The 21,786-nt window shown below is 39.2% G+C and overlaps 1 protein-coding gene and 1 long non-coding RNA gene across 3 annotated transcripts; one reads left to right on the top strand and one right to left on the bottom strand.

Moving 5' to 3' along the window:
* Positions 1–2,761: 2,761 nt before the first annotated feature.
* On the bottom strand, positions 2,762–18,208 carry BBS12 (Bardet-Biedl syndrome 12). The gene is made up of 2 exons (XM_003271352.3): positions 18,029–18,208; positions 2,762–5,822 (listed from the first exon to the last, which is right to left on the bottom strand). Exon 2 carries the CDS (start codon positions 5,810–5,812, stop codon positions 3,680–3,682), a length of 2,133 nt encoding a protein of 710 aa, XP_003271400.2. The 5' UTR covers positions 5,813–5,822; positions 18,029–18,208; the 3' UTR covers positions 2,762–3,679.
* A 244-nt stretch (positions 18,209–18,452) lies between these two features.
* On the top strand, positions 18,453–21,013 carry LOC115835890. Of its 2 annotated transcripts, none has more exons than XR_004030850.1 (3): positions 18,453–18,495; positions 19,233–19,812; positions 20,314–21,013. It is a non-coding gene; the product is annotated as an uncharacterized LOC115835890 (long non-coding RNA). The 2 variants fall into 2 exon arrangements; XR_004030851.1 differs by lacking the exon at positions 18,453–18,495 and having other exon boundaries at positions 18,893–19,286; positions 19,652–19,812.
* Positions 21,014–21,786: the final 773 nt, after the last annotated feature.

A 21,786-nucleotide genomic window follows, 5' to 3' on the forward strand; every position in this document is an offset into this window, starting at 1 on the left:
AGACAAAAACGGACAAACACTGAATCCCCACATGGCAGAAGAGCGTGAACCCACTCCTGGAAGCTCTTTTAATAACGGCATTAATCTATTCATAAGGGTGGAGCCTTCATGACCCAAACACCTCCCATTAAGCCCCACCTCTCAATCCTGTTGTATTGGGGATTAAAAAATTCCCCACACATAAATTTTGGGGGGACACATTCAGACCAAAACATCTTGTAAATAGGGTAAAATCTCAGACATTGCACAGTTCTTGACAATGTTGGCTAACAGAGCCATGGCTTTCTGATGTTAAAATAATTAATTGGGAGGCCAATAGACTGAGGTAGCTCTAGTACCCTGAGTTGCTACATAAACAAACTGAACCCCAAATCAGGGTGAAAGGCCCTAGCCTAGGAAAATGAAACTCAAGCATAACCTATCAGAAACTGCCAACTAAGCTCTAACTAGGGACTTTAGAAATTGCCAGTAAACCTCTCACTAGGGAATTACTATTCATTAAATGGAAGTGGTTCATCATAAAGGTCATCATCCTCATCATCTTCATATTGAGTAGGCTGAAGAGAAGAAGGAAGACGGGCTGGTCTTGTTGTCTCAGGCATGGCAGAAGCAGAAAAAAATTAATGTATAAGTGAACCCATGCAGCTCAAACCTATGTTGTATAATGAAATTTTGGTCAACTATGGACCACATATGGTGATCCCATCGACTGTAATACCATATTTTTACTGTACCTCTTCGGTGTTTAGATATGTTTTGACACACAAATACTTACCACTGTGTTACCGTTGCCTATGTTATTCTGTACAGTAACATGCTGTGCAGGTTTGTAGCCTAGGATCAATGGGCTCATATAGCCTAGTTATGTAGTAGGCTGTACCATCTTGGTTTGTGTAAGTACACTTTCTGATGTTTACACAACAGTTAAATCGCCTCATGATGCATTTCTCAGAATGTATCCCCTCCGTTAAGCAACACAGGCCTGTACTTTCAGTTTTGATTGACTGCCCAACTCAGCAACAAACTTGTATTTTTAATCTAGTCAAAGTTTTATTTTCTTATTGCTGATACCATTTGTTTCAGCTTTGTGGACTCCTTGACTCATCAGCCACAGCCAAATTTCCTGTTTTCTAGGGCTCTGGAGAATGCTGCTTCATTGTCATGTCAATGTCTTCTGCCTCCCACCCTGAAGTGAAGACACCATTTGGGTGTCTTGTTTTAATCCTGCCTCACACTGTTTAGCCTCTGAACATTCATTAACAGATAAGAGGGAAGCCTACTCCCCTCTTCTTTTCCCACTACTTGGATGAAAGCATTCACTACTGAATTCCAGAGTCTTCTCATATCTCCTAATCTAGCCATTGAGGCCTTCCTGTTTTCCAGTATTAAAACTTCGGTACATTAACATTTTAGAGTTTATTTGAGCAGGCAGTGATTTGTGAATGGAACAACTGCAGACTGCAGGCAGTTTGGGGCTGCAATGAAGGGATGCAAGGGTAAAACTTTTATAATGTGTTCATGGAGGCAAGACAAAGAAAATATTTGATTGGTTAAGGTGGAGCAGTAGCTTTAAATTCCCTAGTGAGAGGTTTACTGGCAATTTCTAAGTGTATTTTCTCTTCCTTGTGATTTTGATAACATTTTCTTTTTTTCTAGCTTACTTTATTGTAAGAATACAGAATGTAATACATGCACAAAATATGTGTTATTGGTAAGGCTTATGGTCAACAGTTAAGCTATTAGTAAAGTTTTGGGGGAGTCAAAAGTTCTATGCAGGCTGGGCATGGTGGCACACACCTGTAATCTCAGCACTTTGGGAAGCCAAGGCAGGCAGATTGCCTGAGCTCAGTTTGAGACTACCCTGGGCAACATGGTGAAACCCTGTCTCTACTAAAATTCAAAAAATTAGCCGGGTGTGGCAGCAGGTGCCTGTAGTCCCAGCTACTTGGGAGGCTGAGGCAGGAGAATTGCTTGAACCCAGAAGGTGAGATTGCAGTAAGCCAAGATCACGCCACTGCCCTCCAGCCTGGGCAACAGAGGGACTCTGTCTCCAAAAAAACCAAAAATGTTATATGCAGAATTTTGATTGCGCAGGGGGTTGTCATCCCTGTCCCCTGTTGTTCAAAGGTCAACTGTAGATGATGTTCCAGTGGTTGAAATCAGAAGCCACTTCCAACAGCTTTGACTGTGGTGTTTTCATACCTCTACCAGTAGGAATGGCTGGTAAACCCAGACAAAATTTAGGGCGCTGTTTGACCAGTCGTTTTTTGAGACTGGAGAGATTTATAGCACTCAATTGCTTTAGCAATGAAACAAATAAATGCTGTCTCTTTGGCCTCACCAGCAAAAAGGAGGCTCAACACCTTACTAAGACTCTACCAGTGTAGGAGGCAGTACATGATGCCATCACTGGTGGCTCCCAGATGTGAACATGTAGAAACACAGGGACCAGCACAATCTTGTTTAATTCTGACTGAACTTACACTTCTCTAAATTTGTCAGAGTGGCCTTGGATTATACCATGTACAGCAACTGAGGCTGCAACTACTCAGTGACACTACTTATATGACTGAAATCCATATATGATGATTTAAATCAGATTTGACAATAATTCTGAACTAGAGTAACCTGGACCCTTTGGGGTTATGTACTTGCATGTGGGGAAAATAAGCCATAGAAGGGCTCTCCATAGGGAACAGGGTTTGTTTTTTGGCCCAGCTATTGCACCCATAATTATTGGCAATAACACCACATTATCAGCACGTCAGTCAAAGCTCCCTTTATTGGGTCATAAAGTTTAATAAATTGTCCTTCACTGCATTCTGGCTGCCTAATAAAAAGCCCTATTGGTCCTCCCTTGGAACTTACAGTTGACTGAGTCAAGACCTTGGGGGACAGGACTGAGGTTAATACTGCAGGTTGGCTTCATCCTGCTGCTGTGTCTGATAATAGCTTTCATTAATTGCTATATGAGACCAAATGAACAAATTTGGTACTGATTAAACAACCCGACTGTCAGGTTAATCAGAGTAGCTGATGGAGTGGCATACTCAGGTGAAAATTCAAGTTTGGCCAAGAACATGCGGCTGAGGAGCAGACTGTTGGAAGAGACCATCCACTATGGGCTCTCAGTGTCCCTGCATACTTACTGGGTATGCCAAGAATGCAAGGACTTTGTCTTTACCTAGTCCATGTCCTAGGCTTGTGTTTACACTAAGCTATCTTGAAGTATGGGGTAATAACTCCCTTTGGACAAAGACCAGGATGTTTTTTGCTTACTATAAAAGCAGTTAATAACCCAAGCTTACAACATAACCCACCGTGTGCAGGCTTTCGTCATGGGCCCTTTGTGTTCCTCCTGTGGGAACCAGAAAAATGAGGAACTGAATAAAACCAACATGAAGCTCTGGCTACAGCGTTTGCTGTGAATGATAAAAGTCCTTTGTTTCTGACCCAGGTGTCTTGTGCATTCTGTAGCATCCCATGAAACAGTAACAGGCTAACTTGTTAGCTTATAAGTAGGGTAAAATCTCAGACCATGCACAATTATTGACAGACATCAACTATTTTCTTCTTGGCAATAGCTGGCATTTTAGGCACCATGACTTGGCTATCAATACATTTATTATTAGCATGACATATTATGAAAAATTATTTTCCAAAGACTTAGCCAGTAACACTACAAAAATAGAAAGCCCGTTAATTCCTGTGAATTTATCTGTGTGTGTCCATGTCCAGTAATTATTTCACTGTCTGTCTGAAGTACTAACAGTACTAAATCCAGTGCTCGGCGCCACGCCTCAATCTTTGGTGTAACAACATCATAAACTCTTGGAATCTGCTCCAGTTTATTTGAAATGTCTGAATTAAAAATTCTACTATTTAGTTTACTATATTCATTTAAGATGTAAGATGAAGGAGAGGCAGAGTCTGTGGCATTTTGCAGATGATGTTGAATGTATGTGCTGGCTTCAAATTCTGATGAGTAATTGGCAGTGTTATATAGGAGAGTTGAAAGGTATTTCTGCCATCCATTTGCCAGGAATTTAAGCACAGTTGGTCTGTATATTGCCAGAGATGAAGCCAGCCAAGAGGAAGTATTATGCAGCCACCCTGAGCAGGCATGGTTTTCTTTTTTCAGAGATTGCTCTGCAAGAATTTGAAGACAGCTAAGACACAAAAATTCAACTGCACCACCTCCAAGGAAGACCTTTTCCTCTTTTAGAGCATAATACAAACGATAGGCACATGTCCAGAACCTATCTTCTTTGGTTTGCATCTGTGCAGTAACCGGGTTAGTGAGCACGGCTGTAACCAAATTAATTCCTTCTGTTTTTAATAAGATTGCAATTCTGTTGTTCCTATCTACAACATCCAAAGGACTGCTTCTCCAGAAGGTCACACAGACCCCATTGCCCACACAATCTTCATTCACTTGTGTAATGTAGGCCACCTGTAAGGCTCCTGCAGCCTCTGCAAAAGCCTGCATCACACTGCCATTCACTGAGCCAATTACCAACCGCTTACTGTTTATACATTTTTCAATTAAGCGTTCGGACACATTTCCTTGTACCAGGACAAGGTTCACCTTGAACTGGATTAATACCTGTAATACGTGATTTGCCCACAGTTCTTCTGAGCTGTCTTCTTGAAGCTCCATGCTATCTAATACTGTTTTAATATTTGCAGACTTATTAAATCCCAGGTGGCGATAATTCTCTGTGAGGTCACCCTCAATGAGAACTATTCGGACAGGCTGATTCTGCAATTCCTTGATCACAGGATTATTAGATACTGACACAACAGTGATATATCCTGGACAAACACAAGAAGAAGTTTCAGGTAAGCCTGGTAGACAGCAAGTGAAAATTCTTGAAATGTCAAACATAAATGGTTTTGTACAGTTGTCTTGTTGCACACAAGCATTCTGATACTGCAGCTGTACTGCTTCTTCTACTAACTTCATGCTGCTGTGATCTCCATGACTCAAGCCTACTGCCAACTCTACCAAATCATTACATCTGTAAGTTTTGAGAGTAGCTGTAACATGTTCTTGAAATCCATCTGGTTTGCTTATCCCTGCAGTATTATCTGTCTTATTAAAATGCCTACTGTGGATTAGTATTGACTGTCTGCAGCAGGTATCTGCAAGCAGGCTGTTTTTCAGAGTTCGTGATGTGTTCTTATCTGCTTCAACCTTAGTCTGAGGTTTAAATAATTCAGATGATTTAAGAGGTCTCCCAGAAAGATTGGAAATGGTCAGTGTTTGAGAGGCAACATCTTTGAGACCATGCTCTTCCTCTATCAAATCACTATCTGAAGGGACCTGTAGAAAAGGACACAAACATACACTAAATGTTTCAAGTTGAGAAAATGTTTTTGTGCTGTCCATACAGTCAAATATATTGTGAACAGGTACTTGAAGAGAAACTACCTCTTTACTACAAAAGTTTAAGCCTTCTGACATTACTGACACTATTATGGAAATGGGGACACCAAGATGAAGACATTCTTGAACTGCACTGCTCCAAGCACCAACAAGAAACAAAAGAGTACTGGTTCCAGTTCTATATGTGTTATTTTGTGCTTGAACTGCTTCATTGAGAAGTTGTCCCACTGCACTGGTTAAATCCAAACTTTCAAGAAGCCTTACTGTTGAACTGATTAATACACTTTCATGACATTCTTCATCTATAATAAATTTGGATGATTTTAGCGGGCCCAGGAAAGTTCTTCCTGTTTCCGCGAATGATGAAAGTTGTTGAAGTCCCATGTGTCTTCTTTTGTTTACGACTCTGCAAGCCATCACCATGTATCATGATCTGCAAACAAAATAAAAACTTGGAACTTTATTCAGTATAATTCACAGTTATAATTTCTATATAGAAATAAAAACAAGATATGCTCCCTGCTTTTGAGGTACATATAATTTCCATTAAAAGTGGTCAGTGCAATGATACAGTATTATTATTCTATTAATGATAAAGGTATGGGGGAATGGAAGAGAAGCACTCCATCCAACAGAGGAAATGAAGCATGAGGGCCATAGGCAATGTTTCCAGAAGAAAGCAATTCTTGGAATGAGTCTTGAAAAATAACTGGAAAGAGTTACAAATTGAAGGAGGTAGTAGTAAATGTACACATATGTGAAAAAAACATAGTGTATTAAGGGAAATAGAAGTAGCCTGGTTTTATGAGAATATAAAAAATATAGTGGAGCGGCTGGGCACAGTGGCTCATGCCTACAATCCCAGCACTTTGGGAGGCCGAGGCGGGTGGATCACGAGGTCAGGGGTTTGAGACCAGCCTGGCCAATATGGCGAAACCTCGTCTCTACTAAAAATACAAAAATTGGCCGGGTGTGGTGGCATGCACCTGTAGTCCCAGCAACTTTGGGGGCTGAGGCAGAAGAATCACCTGAACCCAGGAGGCAGAGGTTGCAGTGAGCCAAGATGGCGCCACTGCACTCCAGCCTGGGCAACAGAGCAAGACTCAGTCTCAGAAAAAAAAAAAACAACAAAAAACAAAACCAAAAAAACAAAACCATGTAGTGGAGAACAGTAGCAGATGAAGCTCTAGAAGAGGAAATGAGCTGGTTTACGAAGGGCATTATGTACCATAGCAAGTAACTTAAACTTGATCCTGTAATGGGAACCACTAAAATGTTTTTAATAAAAAAGATCAAGAAACAACTTGATGTAGTGTTTGAAAACATGTACTCTAAACCTAGAAGTCTGGGTGTGAACTTAATCCTACTGCTTCACTAGCTATATAGCTTTCAGCAAGTTATGTACTTTATCCCTTAATTTCCACATCTAAAAAACAGGGATAATAATAGAAGCTATTTCATAGAGTCATTATAAGGAGTGAATATAGTACTTAGAACAATGTCTGTCACCATGTTTTATGAGTTCTTATTTTAATAACAATAATAATTGTAATGTTTTGGATATATTACCACTCTGATAACACTGTAGAGGACTGACTAGACAAGTACTAGACTGGAGGTAGAGAGGCCAATTAAGAATCTTCCGTAGTTATCTAGGTGAGAAATGTGGAAGAGGGCTGGAGGGAAGGGGATGGATTTGGTTACTGAATAGATTATAAAGAAAAAAAATGCTATTTAAAGGGAGGTTCAAGAGCAATTGCACTTCGTCTGCATATTTCAGAATTCACATACAAAGTGAACAGAAAGTTACAAGAAAGACTTTAGCCCAATAAAAAGAACTCTCAACAAGGTACTCCTTAATTGAAAAGCTGCCTATTAATAAAATTACTTGCCTTGTGAGGTGTGAGCTCCCTGTTACTTAAAAGTGCTGGAGCTAAGGAGCTAAGATTATAGATGATAATCTATAGTAAAATTTTCTTTTCTAACTCTAAAACTTGATGATTCTTGGGGTAATATATTTCTTTTAAATGTCAAATATTAAAGAGCAAACAACTCTTAGATTTTTGCTTTTCCTCTAGTACTGGCCACATCACTGGTAATTTTGTTTCTGTAATACCTAAATTCATCCTTGAAGCTGAAGAGTAGCATAGTTCAAGATCTATCTTAACAGCAGGCCATAGCACGACACAGGTTGAGCAACACAAATCTGAAATCCCAAATCCAAAATGCTCCAAAATCTGAAACTTTTTGAGCACTGACATGACACTCAAAGGAAATGTTCACTGGGGCATTTCAGATTTCAGATTTTTGGATTTGGAATACTCAACTGGTGTGATGGTTAATATTGTCAACTTGATTGGACTGAAGGATGCAAAGTATTGTTTCTGGGTGTGTCTGTGAGGGTGTTGCCAGAGGAGATTAACATTGAGTCAGTGGACTGGGAGAGGAAGACCCACCCTCAATATGGGTGGGCACCATCCAATCTGCTGCCAGCGTGGCTAGAAAATGCGGGTGGAAAAAGATGGAATACGCTGGCTTGCTGAGTCTTCCAGTCTTCATCTTTCTCCCGTGCTAGATGCTTCCTGCCTTTGAACATCAGACTCCAGGCTACACCAGGTTACTCCTGGACTTACACCAGTGGTTTGCCAGAAGGCCTTTGGCCACATATTGAAGGCTGCACTGTCAGCTTCCCTACTTTTGAGGCTTTGGGACTCAGATTGAGCCACTACTGGCTTTCTTGCTCCTCAGGTTGCAGACAGCCTATCATGGGACTTCACGTTGTAATTATGTGAGTTAATTATCCTTAATAAACTCCCTTTAATATACACATATATCCTGTTAGTTCTGTCCCTCTGGAGAACCCTGACTAATATAACTGGTAAATAAATAATGCAAATATTCCAAAATCCGAAAAAATTAAAAATCTGAAACACTTCTGGTCCCACTCATTTCAGATAAGGGATATTCAACCTGTATTCCTCAAGAGTAGCTTCCAACAGGCTTTTAAGGACTAAGGAAGAAAACTAGTACTGCCTAGGACAACGAATAACGAATTGTGTGAACTAAGTTTCAAATCCTCTTTTGTGAAATTTTCAATTCTGTAGAATAAAAATTCATAATATACTCAGGCATATCCCTACACAGCATCAAAATGGAGCATCAGGCCAGGCACAGTGGCTCACACCTGTAATCCCAGCACATTGGGAGGCCAAGGCAGGCAGATCACTTGAGGTCAGGAGTTCAAGACCAGCCTGGCCAACATGGCGAAACCCCATCTCTACTAAAAATACAAAAATTAGCTGGGTGTGGTGGTGCATGCCTGTAATCCCAGCTACTCAGGAGGCTGAGACATGAGAATTGCTTGAACCTGGGAGGCGGAGGTTGCAGTGAGCTGAGTGAGGTTGCCCACTGCACTCCAGTCTAGGAGACAGAGCAAGACTCCATCTCCAAAACAAAACAAAAAACAAAATGCAGCATCAAAATATACTTTAGGACTCTAACTTCAACAATCCTGAGACCCATTATGTCTTCCAGCTAACTGATCTTATCATGTTTGGTTGCCCTTCCTTCACCTCCAACCCTCATATTATCAATTCCCTATTTACCTGGTTTAAATTCCATTTGTTAATTATTACAATCACTCCATTGCACATATAACAAGCCCTCAAATTCCTTGCCCCTCTTTCTTTTCATCTTACTCACCTTGCAAAGCTACTAATCTTGATGAAATTCAACCTTGTCTACTCCATGCTTGCCCTGGTGCAGGTGAAAATAAACAGAAAAACACAACCATGCTCATTAGCAGCATTTTAAGTTCATGGACCTCAAATCTCAAGTGCCCCTTAATAGTGCCTAGCAACCTATTTCCCTAGTCCATGTATCTTAAAAATTTTTTTATAAGGTTGCTTTCTGTGTTCTATTTAAGAAAGTTTTACCTACTCCTAAGCAGAACATTTATTCTTCTATATTTCTTCTAAAAGCTTTATGGTTGTAGTCTTTAACTGAAAGGTAACCATATTTAAACTGTACAATTCAGTGGCATCTAGTACACTCACAATGTTATACAACTACTACCTCTATTTACCTCCAAAACATTTTGATCTCCTTTCTGTCTCTATGGATTTACCTGTCCTGGATATTTATAGAAATGGAATCATATAATATGTGACATTTGTGTCTTTCATTCAGCATGTTTTTGAGGTTCATCCACATTGTATTAGTACTTCCTTCATTTTTATGGCTGTATTTATGTATCACATTTTGCTTATCTGTTCACCCACTGATGGACATTTGAATTGTTTCCACTTTTCAGCTATTGTGAAGAGTGCTTCTATGAACATCTGTATATAAATATGTGCTTGAGTGCCCGTTTCCAATTCTTTTGGTTATATACCTAGGAGTGGAATTGCTGGGTCATGTGGTAATTCTTTAACTTTTTTTTTTTAAGAAATATTTCATTATATTTTACTCTTTCAGCCATGAGTATTCCAAGGAAATGCAAGCTCGTGAAAATTAGAAATAATACCAAATGTGGATAAGACCAGCTTTAGAGGTTGCATGGAATCAGCTGAACATGATTGTCTGGAGTCATTTTTGGCTTTCTCAGTTTGCCAAGACAGATGTACCATTTGATCATGTAACAATTTCTGTGGTAACTTTCCAGGCTGAAGACAGTTGTCATAGAACGGTGATGCCCAAACAACTGAAAGGTTTATAGTACGCAAAGCAAAACACTCAACATTACTGGATGATACAGACTATTTATTATGAAACTAATTAGTAAACCAGAGTATATCCCATTATATATTATAGCACTACAAACATTCCTAGTCATTCCTTCATTTCATTCATTCATTCATTCATTCATGCATTCAATGAATATTTCTTAAGCACCTACAGTGTACCAGGAGGCATTGTGTTAATTGCCAGGATTACAAAGACAAAGATTATACATACTGGGCCCTCAAGGAACTCCCAATCTAATTGTGCAGAGAGATATGAAAATGAAGCATAAAAATCCATCGTGAAGAGTGCTGGGAACAAAAGTCTGTTCAAAGCAAGACACAACCATGGATTTATTCCACCACAGGTTCAATGGGAAAGGTATGTGGCATTTCTCCTTCTCTTCAAATAATGAATGCTTGACATAGCTTTCGTCACTGTCTTTCAGTTCCAGTGTTACAAGGGAGATTCCCAGTATTAAAAGTCACAGCGAACTCAGAAATGATGAGCATTCTTTTTATTTTTATTTTTTAGACAGGGTCTCGCTCTGTCACCTAGACTGGAGTGCAGTGGCATGGCTCACTGCAGCCTCGACCTCCTGGGCTTAGGTGATTCTCCCACCTCAGCCTCCCAAGTAACTGGGACTACAAGCACATGCCACCGCACCCGGCTAATTTTTGTATTTTTTTTTTTTGTAGAGATGGGATTTCGCCATGCTGCCCAGTCTGGTCTTGAAGTCCCAGGCTCAAGCGATCCTCCTGCCTAGGCCTCCCAAAGTGCTGGGATTACAGGTGTGAGCCACCACACCCAGCCAGCATTCTTAATGTCTGCTTACAAAGACATTTCTCTGTCAAAGTCTTCATTCACTTAAAGAAAACCACTTATGATGCATCTTAAAAAAAGCATGCTCACATTTGCCTTTTATTGCCAGATTTCTCTACTTGGCCTTAAAGGGAGCAGGGGCATGGGACGTGTTCTAATAATATATGCTAAACACGTAGGGGAGAGACAGCTTGTCATTGCAGAGGTGCCTGACTGCCACTGAGCTTCACCCTTATACTCACCCAACAAATAGTTAATGAGGAGCTACCCCTAACTCCCCACATCCCCATGCCCTCTGAAGCTGTCTACATGGGCTGCTCTGTCCTTGGCATGTGCCCTTGAGGGCTGATCCCACTTGGCCACACAAAGGTTTATGCTCTAGGGTCTTTGAAAGAAAGAATTCCTGCTCTTCAACTTTCAAGCCCAAGCCTTAACATTTCAAGGGCTGCTTCTTCCTCCGAAATAAGTTGCTTTTCACTGGTCATTCAAGATTTGGGTGAAAAGGTGGAGTCTATAGTTCTTTGTTGCTTAATGCAAAAGGCCTGACTCACATTTCCTATAGTGTTGTGGGACATCCAGCCACAGGCATGAAAAGGAGGAGCAAATATCTTTAACTTTTGAATGAACTGTCTGTTTTCCATAACAGCTGAACATTCCCACCAACAATGTATGAGGGTTTTGATTTCTCCACATCCTCACTGCATCAGCTTCCTAGGGCTGCCATACCAAATTACCACAAACAACTGAGTAGCTTAAAACAATACTTATTTATTCTTTCACAGTTCTGGAGTCTAGAAGCCCAAAATCAAAATGCTAGCAGGGCCATGCTCCTTCTGAAGGTCAAGGGAAGAATCCTTCCTTGCTTCCTCCAGCTTCCACCTCCTGGTGGTCCTTGGCTTCTAACTGCGTAACTCTAACCTCTGCCTCTGTTTCATATGGCCTTCTTATAACCCAGTGATACCAGTCATTGGATTTAGGGCCCACCTTAATCCAGTATGACCTCACTTTAGCTAATTACATGTACAAAGAACCTATTTTCAAATAAGATCACATTTTGAGATGCTAGAAGGACATGAATTGGGGGGAATATTCAGTCCAGTATACTCAACAATACTTTCCATTTTTGCTTTTGTAATATTTTGTAATATTATCGATATCCTAGTGAATGTGAAGTGGTATTTCATTGTTTTTGACTTGCATTTTCTTCATATTGAGCACCTTTTCATGTGCATTGGCCATTTGTGTATCTTTTTTGGAGAAATGTCTATTCAAGTCTTTTGACCATTTAAAAATAGAGCACTTAGTCTTTTTTTGGTAAGCTGTAAGAGTTACTTATACATTCTGGACACTAGATCCTAGATCCTTATCAAACTATGAAAACTATGATTTGCAAACATTTTCTCTCATTCTGTAAGTTAGTTTCCACTTTTTGGGTTATGTATTTTGATGACCAAATGTTTTTTGGTTGGAAATTAGAAATCTAGGCCAGGCGCAGTGGCTCACGCCTGTAATCCCAGCACTTTGGGAGGCCGAGGCGGACAGATCATGAGGTCAGGAGATCGAGACCATTCCTGGCTAACACGGTGAAACTCCGTCTCTGCTAAAAATACAAAAAAATTAGCCAGGCATGGTGACAGGCGCCTGTAGTCCCAGCTACTCAGGAGGCCGAGGCAGGAGAATGGCGTGAACCCGGGAGGTGGAGCTTGCAGTGAGCCGAGATCACGCACTCCAGCCTGGGCGACAGAGCGAGACTCTGTCTCAAAAAAAAAAAAAAGAAAAAGAAATAGAAATTAGAAATCTAATTTACCTATTTTTTTGTTGTTGTTTGATGAAATCTAATTTACCTATTTTTTTGTTTGCTCATATTCTTTGTGTCATATCTAAAAATCCATTGCTAAATCCAAGGTTATGAAGATTTATCCTAATGTTTTATTCAAAGAGTTTTATAATTTCATCTCTTATATTTAGTTTGTTGACCCATTTTGAGTTAGTTTACATATAAAGTGTAAGGTAGGAGTCCAATTTTATTCTTTTGCATGTGGATATCCAATTGCTGCAGTACCATTTGCTGAAGAGACAATTCTTTTCCCCATGGAGTGGCCTTAGCATCTTTGTGAAAAATCAATTAGCTGTAGATGTCTATGGATTTCTGGACTCTCAATTCAATTCCACTGATCTATACATTCATCCTTATGCCAGTACCACAAGTTTTAAGTACTATAGCTTTGTAGTAAGTTTTGAAATCAGGAAGTATGAGATGCTAAATTTGTTCTTCCCTTTGTTTTAGCTTTTATATTTATGTTCATAAGTCATCTGAAACTAACTTTTGTAAATGGTGTGAGGTAGGGGTTCTTCTTTCCTCATGGATATCCAGTTGCTCCAGAATAATTTGTTGAAAGGACAAGCTTAAAAAGATTGACTTTTGGGTTTTGTTTTTCATTTCAAACATGTTATGAAAGCTTACTAAGTATGAGGCATTTTACAAGTATTATGTAATGCAGTATTCACAACAACATGAGGGAGGTACTATAATCTATTTTAGTGATGTGGAAAATGAAGCAGAATAGTTACATAACATATACAAAATTTCACAGCTAATTTGTAAAAGGCTATGGACTAAAGCCCAGGTTTGTCTAATGTCAAAGCCTATGCTATTAACTACTATATAATTCTGCCTTTTAGGTGCCCCTTTCCCAGCATGATAGTAATTCACCCTCTCTTCTTTAGAATCTTTTACTGCGTTTCCCTCTTCCAAACCTTTCTGCCTTCCTCTAAACCTTATTCATACTCTTAACTTGTACATGTATCAGAGTCTCTGCTTATGATCTCCTTTCCATACTATGCTTAAATCACAAGATATTACTATGAGTAGAAAAGTCAGAGAGAACTTAGAGCAAATGGAAACAGTCATGGGCTATTTCAAATTTAATCTGTATTTAATTTATGTGAAAAAGTTTCCTAGATACAAAAGACATGAAATTATTTAAACAAAACTAATGTATAAGCAAAAAGTCACATGAAACTGATATCAAAATCAATATTCAAGATAAATCTGCTTTGGCATTTGAAAAAGCTATTCCAAGTTTTAGTAATTTTTAAAAAAAGTCTTAGCATTCCCAACTCTAGAAGAGCTCCTAAATTATTATTTTGAACAGGTTACAGTTGGCTATAATTAACATAAAATAAAAACTCAAAACAAAAATGCCCTACCGTCTAAGAGATTGGGTATAAAAAGGCAAAACAGCAAAGGGGATAACAAAGTGGATAATTTCAAAGATGATAAGTACTTCTGGCAACTCTTCTTGGCATTACACAGACACAATCTGATTCTTGTCCTGCTATGCATGTCCTGTTATGCACCAATGTTTTCCACAAACAGTTCTCTGTTTTCACTACTTGCCAGCTTAATGTTTCTTTCACTTTCTAAGTGTGTAATGGAAGAGGAGAGTCAGACAACTTAACTGGAATTTTGACATCAGAAGTTTTTTTTTCCAAAGATTATGTCCATTTTGGTCTAAGGTACTCAGTTTAGAATAATAAGACATGCAATGCTTTCAGGAGCTGCATTTTGAAAAATAACAATATTTTCTTGATGGGCATGATTAGCCTTTCATCATCTAAATCAACTGTTTGCTCATCTCCAGTCTATTCCCAATACAGAAGTCTAATCATGTCACTCTACTGTTTAAAAACCTCTAACTCAGAAAATAAAGCTTTATGCCTTTGACACAGGAGTCCCTTTTAAAAATGAACTCATATCCTTTCACTCCTAGGCTCAAAATCTTGCAAGGCCTACCCATTTCACTTGGAGTCAAGGTCAAAGTCCTTACAATGCCCTAACTATCTGCAGTCCTTTCTTTACCCTTCTGACTTTATCACTTACTATTTTATCCCTTGGCCACTTTGTTCTGGCCTCCTTTTTGTAATGCTTTGCATGTTCCCTATCTTAATGTTTCTGTTGTAGTTGTTCCCTCTTTCTGGAATGCTCTCCCCTACGAAATCTATTGCTGAATCACCTTCAAATATTTTCTCAAATTTTCTGCTTTTTCATGAGGCCTACCCTGAGCACTCTATAGAATACCACAAATCCTCTTTTCCCTCTGTACTCTGGATTTCTTCCATCTGTTATACTTTCTTTTTTCCATAACACTTATTCCCTTATAAAATAGGATATAGTTTATTTATTTTTTTATAGACTATATCTCTCTCTTAGAATGTAATTTCCAGGAAGGCAATTTTAGTCAATGAGGTATATATCCCAAGTACCTACAATATTGCCTGACACACAGCAAGTACTCTATAAATATTTGGTAAGTGAATTTTTTTCACCATATTTGTTTCCCCAAATTTAAGTACAAAATTGAAGCAAGAGAAAACAGATGGCACTTTTAGTATTTCTCCAACATGAATACAAGTTTTAACCATCCTTGGAGTTGACTTGATTCCTATTTGGCACCGCCTTAGTTGAGGCCCTTTAATTGCTTCTAATGAGAGTTCCTCCTTCATATGGTGGTCAGAATTAGCACTGAAAAAGCACAAACCTAAACAGATTACTCCACTGTCAAAAAACATCTATTTATCTTAAAAAAGAAAGTCTTTACTCCTTGGCTTGATATATGTGCCTTATAATCTAACCTCAACCTAATTTATGGCTCTTCTCCCACCTTTCCTTATAAACCTCATGATCTTGTCACACTGGAACATATCATTTATTTTCACTAAGCTATACTGATTTGAATATTCTATATTTTCTTCATCTCCATGGATGCTATAGATCTTTCATGACCCAACGCAAATGGCTCATTTCCTATCAGGCCTTCTCTAATGCCCTGGGGTAGAGTTGTCCCTCCTTTCTATGCTCCCAAGGCACTTTCTATACCCCTGTACCAAAGCAGATGAAAAATACCCTGTATTAAAACATTGTATTATGTTTGTGTCTCACTTCCCCACTAATCTGTAGATTCCTTAGTTATTCATCTTTTATATTCTACTATTATTTCTTTCGAACGCACCCAGTAGTTGGCATAGTGCATGACATATAGAAAACATTAAATACACTTGGGAGATTTAAGATTGCCTATGTGTTTAATGTTTTCCTGGATAATGATGATGATTAATGTTCTAAAGTGCAGTTAGATTCGTTAATACCTAGTTTTCAAAACTAATTACATCCTATTCAAGATCTGGGAATTGGAATCCGAGCCTACAATTAAAAAAACATTTTAACTAGCAGTAAATATTCCAAATATAAAAGCCTAAATCATAGGGATATAAAAATAGGTTAATATACTACTCAGCCATTTAATTGTTATTAGATCAAACATGATCCAAGAGATCCTCGAAATTAGGATTGGGTTGAGTATATACTTGGTCACTATTCATTTCTGGGTCTAAGAAATCCCTTTAATATTAGTATCAAAAATGAAGTATATGGCCGGGTGCAGTGGCTCACGCCTGTAATCCCAGCACTTTGAGAGGCTGAGGCGAGCGGATCATGGGGTCAGGAGATGGAGACCATCCTGGCTAATACGGTGAAACTCCACCTCTACTAAAAACACAAAAAAATTAGCCGGGCGCGGTGGCGGGCGCCTGTAGTCCCAGCTATTCGGGAGGCTGAGGCAGGAGAATGGCGAGAACCCGGGAGGTGGAGCTTGCAGTGAACCGGAATCGCGCCACTGCACTCCAGCCTGGGCGACAGAGCGGGACTCCGTCTCAAAAAAAAAAAAAAAGTATGTGACCTTGAAACTGATCAAGAGCAACTTTCCAAGTGAAATAAATGACATGAAAAATCATATAGTAAAGTGATAACATTTTACTTAACTCAAAAATTATCTTGAATTTGTGCCATTTTAATTTTCACTGGGTAACTTTACACGGAAAAATCACCTGCAATATGAGGATAAACTTACCTATTTTCCAGAAACCTAATGAGATTTTTATCAATGATTACAATACTTGCGTGTCTGTCTGGGATATAATATGAACAAGACAGGCTGATGGTTTTGGAAAATGTGCCATGTTTCTACTTAACAAAGCATGAAAAGTGATTTGACAGAGTGCTTCAAGAATGCACTTTGCACTTGTTTTCCTCTCCTGCCTTCAGGAAGATAAGTGAGACAAAAAAAAAGACTAGTTAGTATTCTTCCTGAATCCATTTTTGAAGAATCCAGTATAATTTTTAGAAAATATTTCCTCTAGAGAAGACATTGTAGGAGGCATAAAAGGGGTCCGCATGTGTGAGCAATTAAAGGTTAGAAGTTTTAAGATTCTCTCATTTCTTCATTCCTACCAGGAAGTCAGTGGTCCACCCTACCTCAGTCTTTCTCCCCTGTTCTTTAAGCTGATTCCTGGTCAAATTCAGAACGGGCAGAAGCAGTAAGTCTGGCCCTCTGGACAAGAGATTGAGTTGGTTTACAAAAGTTTCACGAGTATCCAAGTCTAGGCCATCACTGAATCAACTGGATAATCAGACTACCTGTGTCTGACTCTGAAGTGCAGATCCAGTTGATATCGTTGACAATTGGCCAAATCTTAGGACTGGGCCAAGGAAATGGCTGTGTGTGTGTGTCTATGTGTGTGTGTGTGTGTGTGTATATGTGTGTTGGGGTTGGGGGGCGGGGTCCGATAGTAATTATGGGTGGGGCCAAAGTCCTACCTCGTAAACAAATGCTACACGAAACACATGTAAAAACGTTTATCTATGTATGCAGTGAAGCTTTAAATACATCCCAAGACCCATGCTTATCCCCATACCCACGTCCCTCCAACGACACTGTTGCCCCATGCCACTGCTATACAGAATTCTGGTGTCTACCATGCCAGCATTCCTGCCTAAAACAGGAGGAGGTAAATGGCTGAAGGCCCAGCTGCAGGCACTGTAGAAAATGAGGAAAGTCTAGCGGCAAAAAGAAAGGGCAGTCCCCTCTTCCTCTAGTACTCCTAGCCACATGCTGGACCAATTCACCCCAGGCCCTCCAGGCCCTAGATTCTCATTCTTTCCCTGGCCCGAAGAGGACAGAAAAATCAAACATACGGGCTCCCACGTCTTCAGGAAAGACTTAGCTTAGCAGTCAGCGGAAGCACCTCACTACTAACCTCGCTCCTTTCTCCTCTCCTACGGGGGGCTGGAGTTCCCGGCTTCCCACCGGCCAGACGCGATTCTGGCTGAGACGGCAACACCAAAAACGCCAGGGATAGGGCGCCCGATTCCCCGTCCGCAGTTTGCGCATGTGCGAAGAGGGGCTTCTGGAGTAGCCGGGGGCTTAGTTGCTAAGAAATACAGCGGGGGAGACAGAAGTTCCGCTTAACGCCCGGCTGCGAAAGGCGGGGACGTCACGCTATTGGTAGAGAGTAGAGAGAAAGGGCTGGTTTAAAGGCCTTTTTTTCTGTCCATTGGATGAACTGGATGTCAATCATTCAGGCTGGGTGGGCGGGGCTGACAGAGGTCGGTGAGAGCGGCCTTAGCAACCGCCTGTGAGCTGCGAAGACTTGGGTTGGGCGGGGCTGCGGGAGGTGACGCGGGAGGTCCCGGCTGAGAGCGCCGGCTGCCGGCTGGGGACATTGTGAGTGTGAAGCTGTAACCTTCTGCTGGGGCCGGGGCTGAAGTATTTTCGCCAGAGCAAGGAAGGCTGCCCCTGGCAGCAACTGCACTCCTTCCTTACTCCTGTTGAGGTTCATTTTATGGTAGGAAATAGGTACTTTAATATAGTTTATCATCAATTATTCTGGTTCTGCTAACTATTCCAGTTATATAATTTATCTTTCACCCGTATGTGTGTGTATTACAGGCATCTAACTACCATACAAGTTCAGACCAATGGAAGAAAAGAGCAGCAAAAATTGAACTGAATGAATCCCAAAAGCAAGAAATTAAAGACGCCTTTAATTTATTTGATATTGATGGGTCTGGAACCACTGATGTAAAAGAAGTTTCTGAAATTATTTCTAATTCTAAATCATTTTAAAAACCATATTATTTGTGGCAATCTTTAAGGCTTTCTTTAAAAGTAGTCTTCTGAAAGCTTGATATAAAGTCTCTTCAGTGCATATGCCTGCCCTGCATTAACAAAACGATATCTTGTTAAGCATTTTAATTGTGCTTTATAAATGAGTAGGCAAAAGCCCAGGGTGTAACAGTGATGTACATGATGGCACAGCAGGACTGAAACACAGGCCTGCTGACCTAATTTTCTATGTTTATGCTCAGTCCATAATAGAGAAGAGAGAAGCTCTTAATAGGGAGTTAAAAAGCTTAGAAAGAAATCATGGCATATTATAATTCCTTTTCTTCCTATTTCAGATTGCAATGTGGGCCTTAAGATTTGAACCAAAGAAAGAAGAAATTTAAAAAATGGTAGCTGAAGTTGATAAAGAAGGAATTGGCACCATTAGTTTTGAAGATTTTTTTTGCCATTATGAGTATAAAATGATATAGTTGTGATTTTATTTTTCAAAGAAATACTAGCAATAACCTGCTATATTTTAGGGCTGGAGCAATCAGAAGTTTTATAGAGAAGTAATTAGAACGAGGTTTTTAAGGATGGGAGATAGGAAGAGCAAGATTAAATATGTTTTCAGGGTAGTAATGAGAAGACTATGATATGGAGAAGACGTTTTTGTCAGGAAATAATGAGGCTATATTGCAGGATAGAGAGAATGGGGCCAGAATTTGGAAGCCTTTAATTCAGGCAACATATATTGAATGCCTATTTTTGCCAGGCACTATTCTAAGGAGCATTGAAAGAGACAACCTTCCTGTTTGAAGCTTACGTTTTTGGTAATGGATCTGAATTACGAGGTTTAATAACAGATGCATTTTGGACTACCCTGTGCCTCCTCCACCTCAGCAAGCTCTACATTTAAGCACCTTGAGGGCAGATGTGAGTACATAATTGTTAAAAGACCAATAAATAAAATCAGAACTCAGCTACTTGGCACATTGCTGCTTTAGACCCCAAAGATCTAATAAGTCCAGCTTGATAAGATAAATAAATGAAAGACTAGATAGTTGCTTCTTTTTTAAAACAGTAAAAAAGATGAAAAAGAAGAAATATTGAAGGCTTTCAAATTATTTGATGATGATGATACTGGAAGTATAACACTAACCAGTATCAAGAGGTTTGCTAAGAAACTAGGGGAAAATTTAACATGATGAACTTCAGGTAGATTTTGCTTATTTTTATAATTATAATTTATATGTAATTATAACTTATGTGATAATTTAGGATTATAATTCTAACTTTAGTTGTATTTATGCATTTAAAATAAAATTTGGTTTTGATCTCATTTTAAATGTATTTCATATATTTACATTTTATCGTTTTAAATGTATTTCATATACATTTTAAATGTATTTCATATATTTACATTTTGTTTTACAGGAAATGCTTGATGAAGCTGATCATGATGGAGATGGAGAAATAAATGAGGAAGATTTTTTGAGAGTGATGAAAAAGATTACTCTTTATTAATAGCATTGTTTTGGTCCTTGTGGAAAATTAACAAATTTGTATTTATACAGTTTTATAATTTAATATCTGAATGTATTCATTTTCAGTTTTTAGTTTATATGTACACATTGGCTTCTTGATGTCTAATCCATGTAAGAAGTTACACATTTCTACCAATATGATGTTAAATCTACAACATCAAGAAACAAAACATAATGACTTCTTTGAACCATTAATCCAAGAACAGTATTCTAGCTATTTTGAGAACCCTAGGTCACAAAGACTTAGAATTTTTAAGTTTGATGAAGTTGGCTTCACATCCAAATGAATTTGGCAAACAAACCTTATATTTTCCTTTTGTGCAACCCAAAAAAACCTGATGAACATTTGCTTTTTAGTCAGTTACTCAAATACATAAAGTATTAAATAGAACTGTCTGAAAACATTATTTGCTAATTTTCTTCTTTTAGTTATAAAGAAAATTCAAAATAGCACTTACATCACCCATATTTCCCTGTAAGTTTGACCCTATAGTGAGCACTTAATACCTCTGTGCTAGGACAGGTGGTGTAGAGTTTTATTTTTTTTTTAATTTTATTTATATATGTTTTGAGACAAAGTCTCCCTCTGTCACCCAGGCTGGAGTGCAGTGGTGCGATCTCGGCTCAATGCAACCTCCGCCTCCTGGGCTCAAGAGATTCTTCTGCCTCAGCCTCCTGAGTAGCTGGGACTACAGGCACCCGCCACCATGCCTGGCTAATTTCTTGCATTTTTAGTAGAGACGGGGTTTCACTGTGTTAGCCATGATGGTCTCGATTTCCTGACCTCGTGATCTGCCTACCTCGGCCTCCCAAACTGCTGGGATTACAGGGGTGAGACAGCGCACCTGGCTGAGATTTTATGTGTTGTCTCAGTAAACATATTACAAGTTGGAAGCTGATTGTATTAGCTCCATTTTACATACAAGAAAACTAAAGTTCAGAGAAGTTTTAAAAATTCCCCAATTGCCCATTGATAATAAATAAAACATGGATTCCAAATCTTAAGTTCTTATTCTTCATTATGCTGCTTCCCTATGGGTAAAACTTTCAAGATAACTGTGGATTTTCTAACCCATTTTCAATTCTGTGACTCTTGTGATTTCTTCCTTGTGAAAGAGCCAAACTATTGGGAAATGGAATCTCATACATACAGTCTTTTAACTCCTACTCAGTTGTTTGAGAGTGGACCTTGGGCCTGGAACACTTCTTTTGAAGAGACTAGGAGTCCACAGAGCCTGTGCTGAACTTACCACCCCGTATAGTAATATCTTCCTTTGTTTCAGAGTCAATATGTAGTCCTTTGCCCTGCTTAAGCGTGTGTATCATATGGCATCTGACCAATCCCACTGCTCTGTCTCCTGTG

This window comes from Nomascus leucogenys, chromosome 7b, assembly GCF_006542625.1.
Source record: "Nomascus leucogenys isolate Asia chromosome 7b, Asia_NLE_v1, whole genome shotgun sequence".
NCBI classification, from domain to species: Eukaryota; Metazoa; Chordata; class Mammalia; order Primates; family Hylobatidae; genus Nomascus; species Nomascus leucogenys.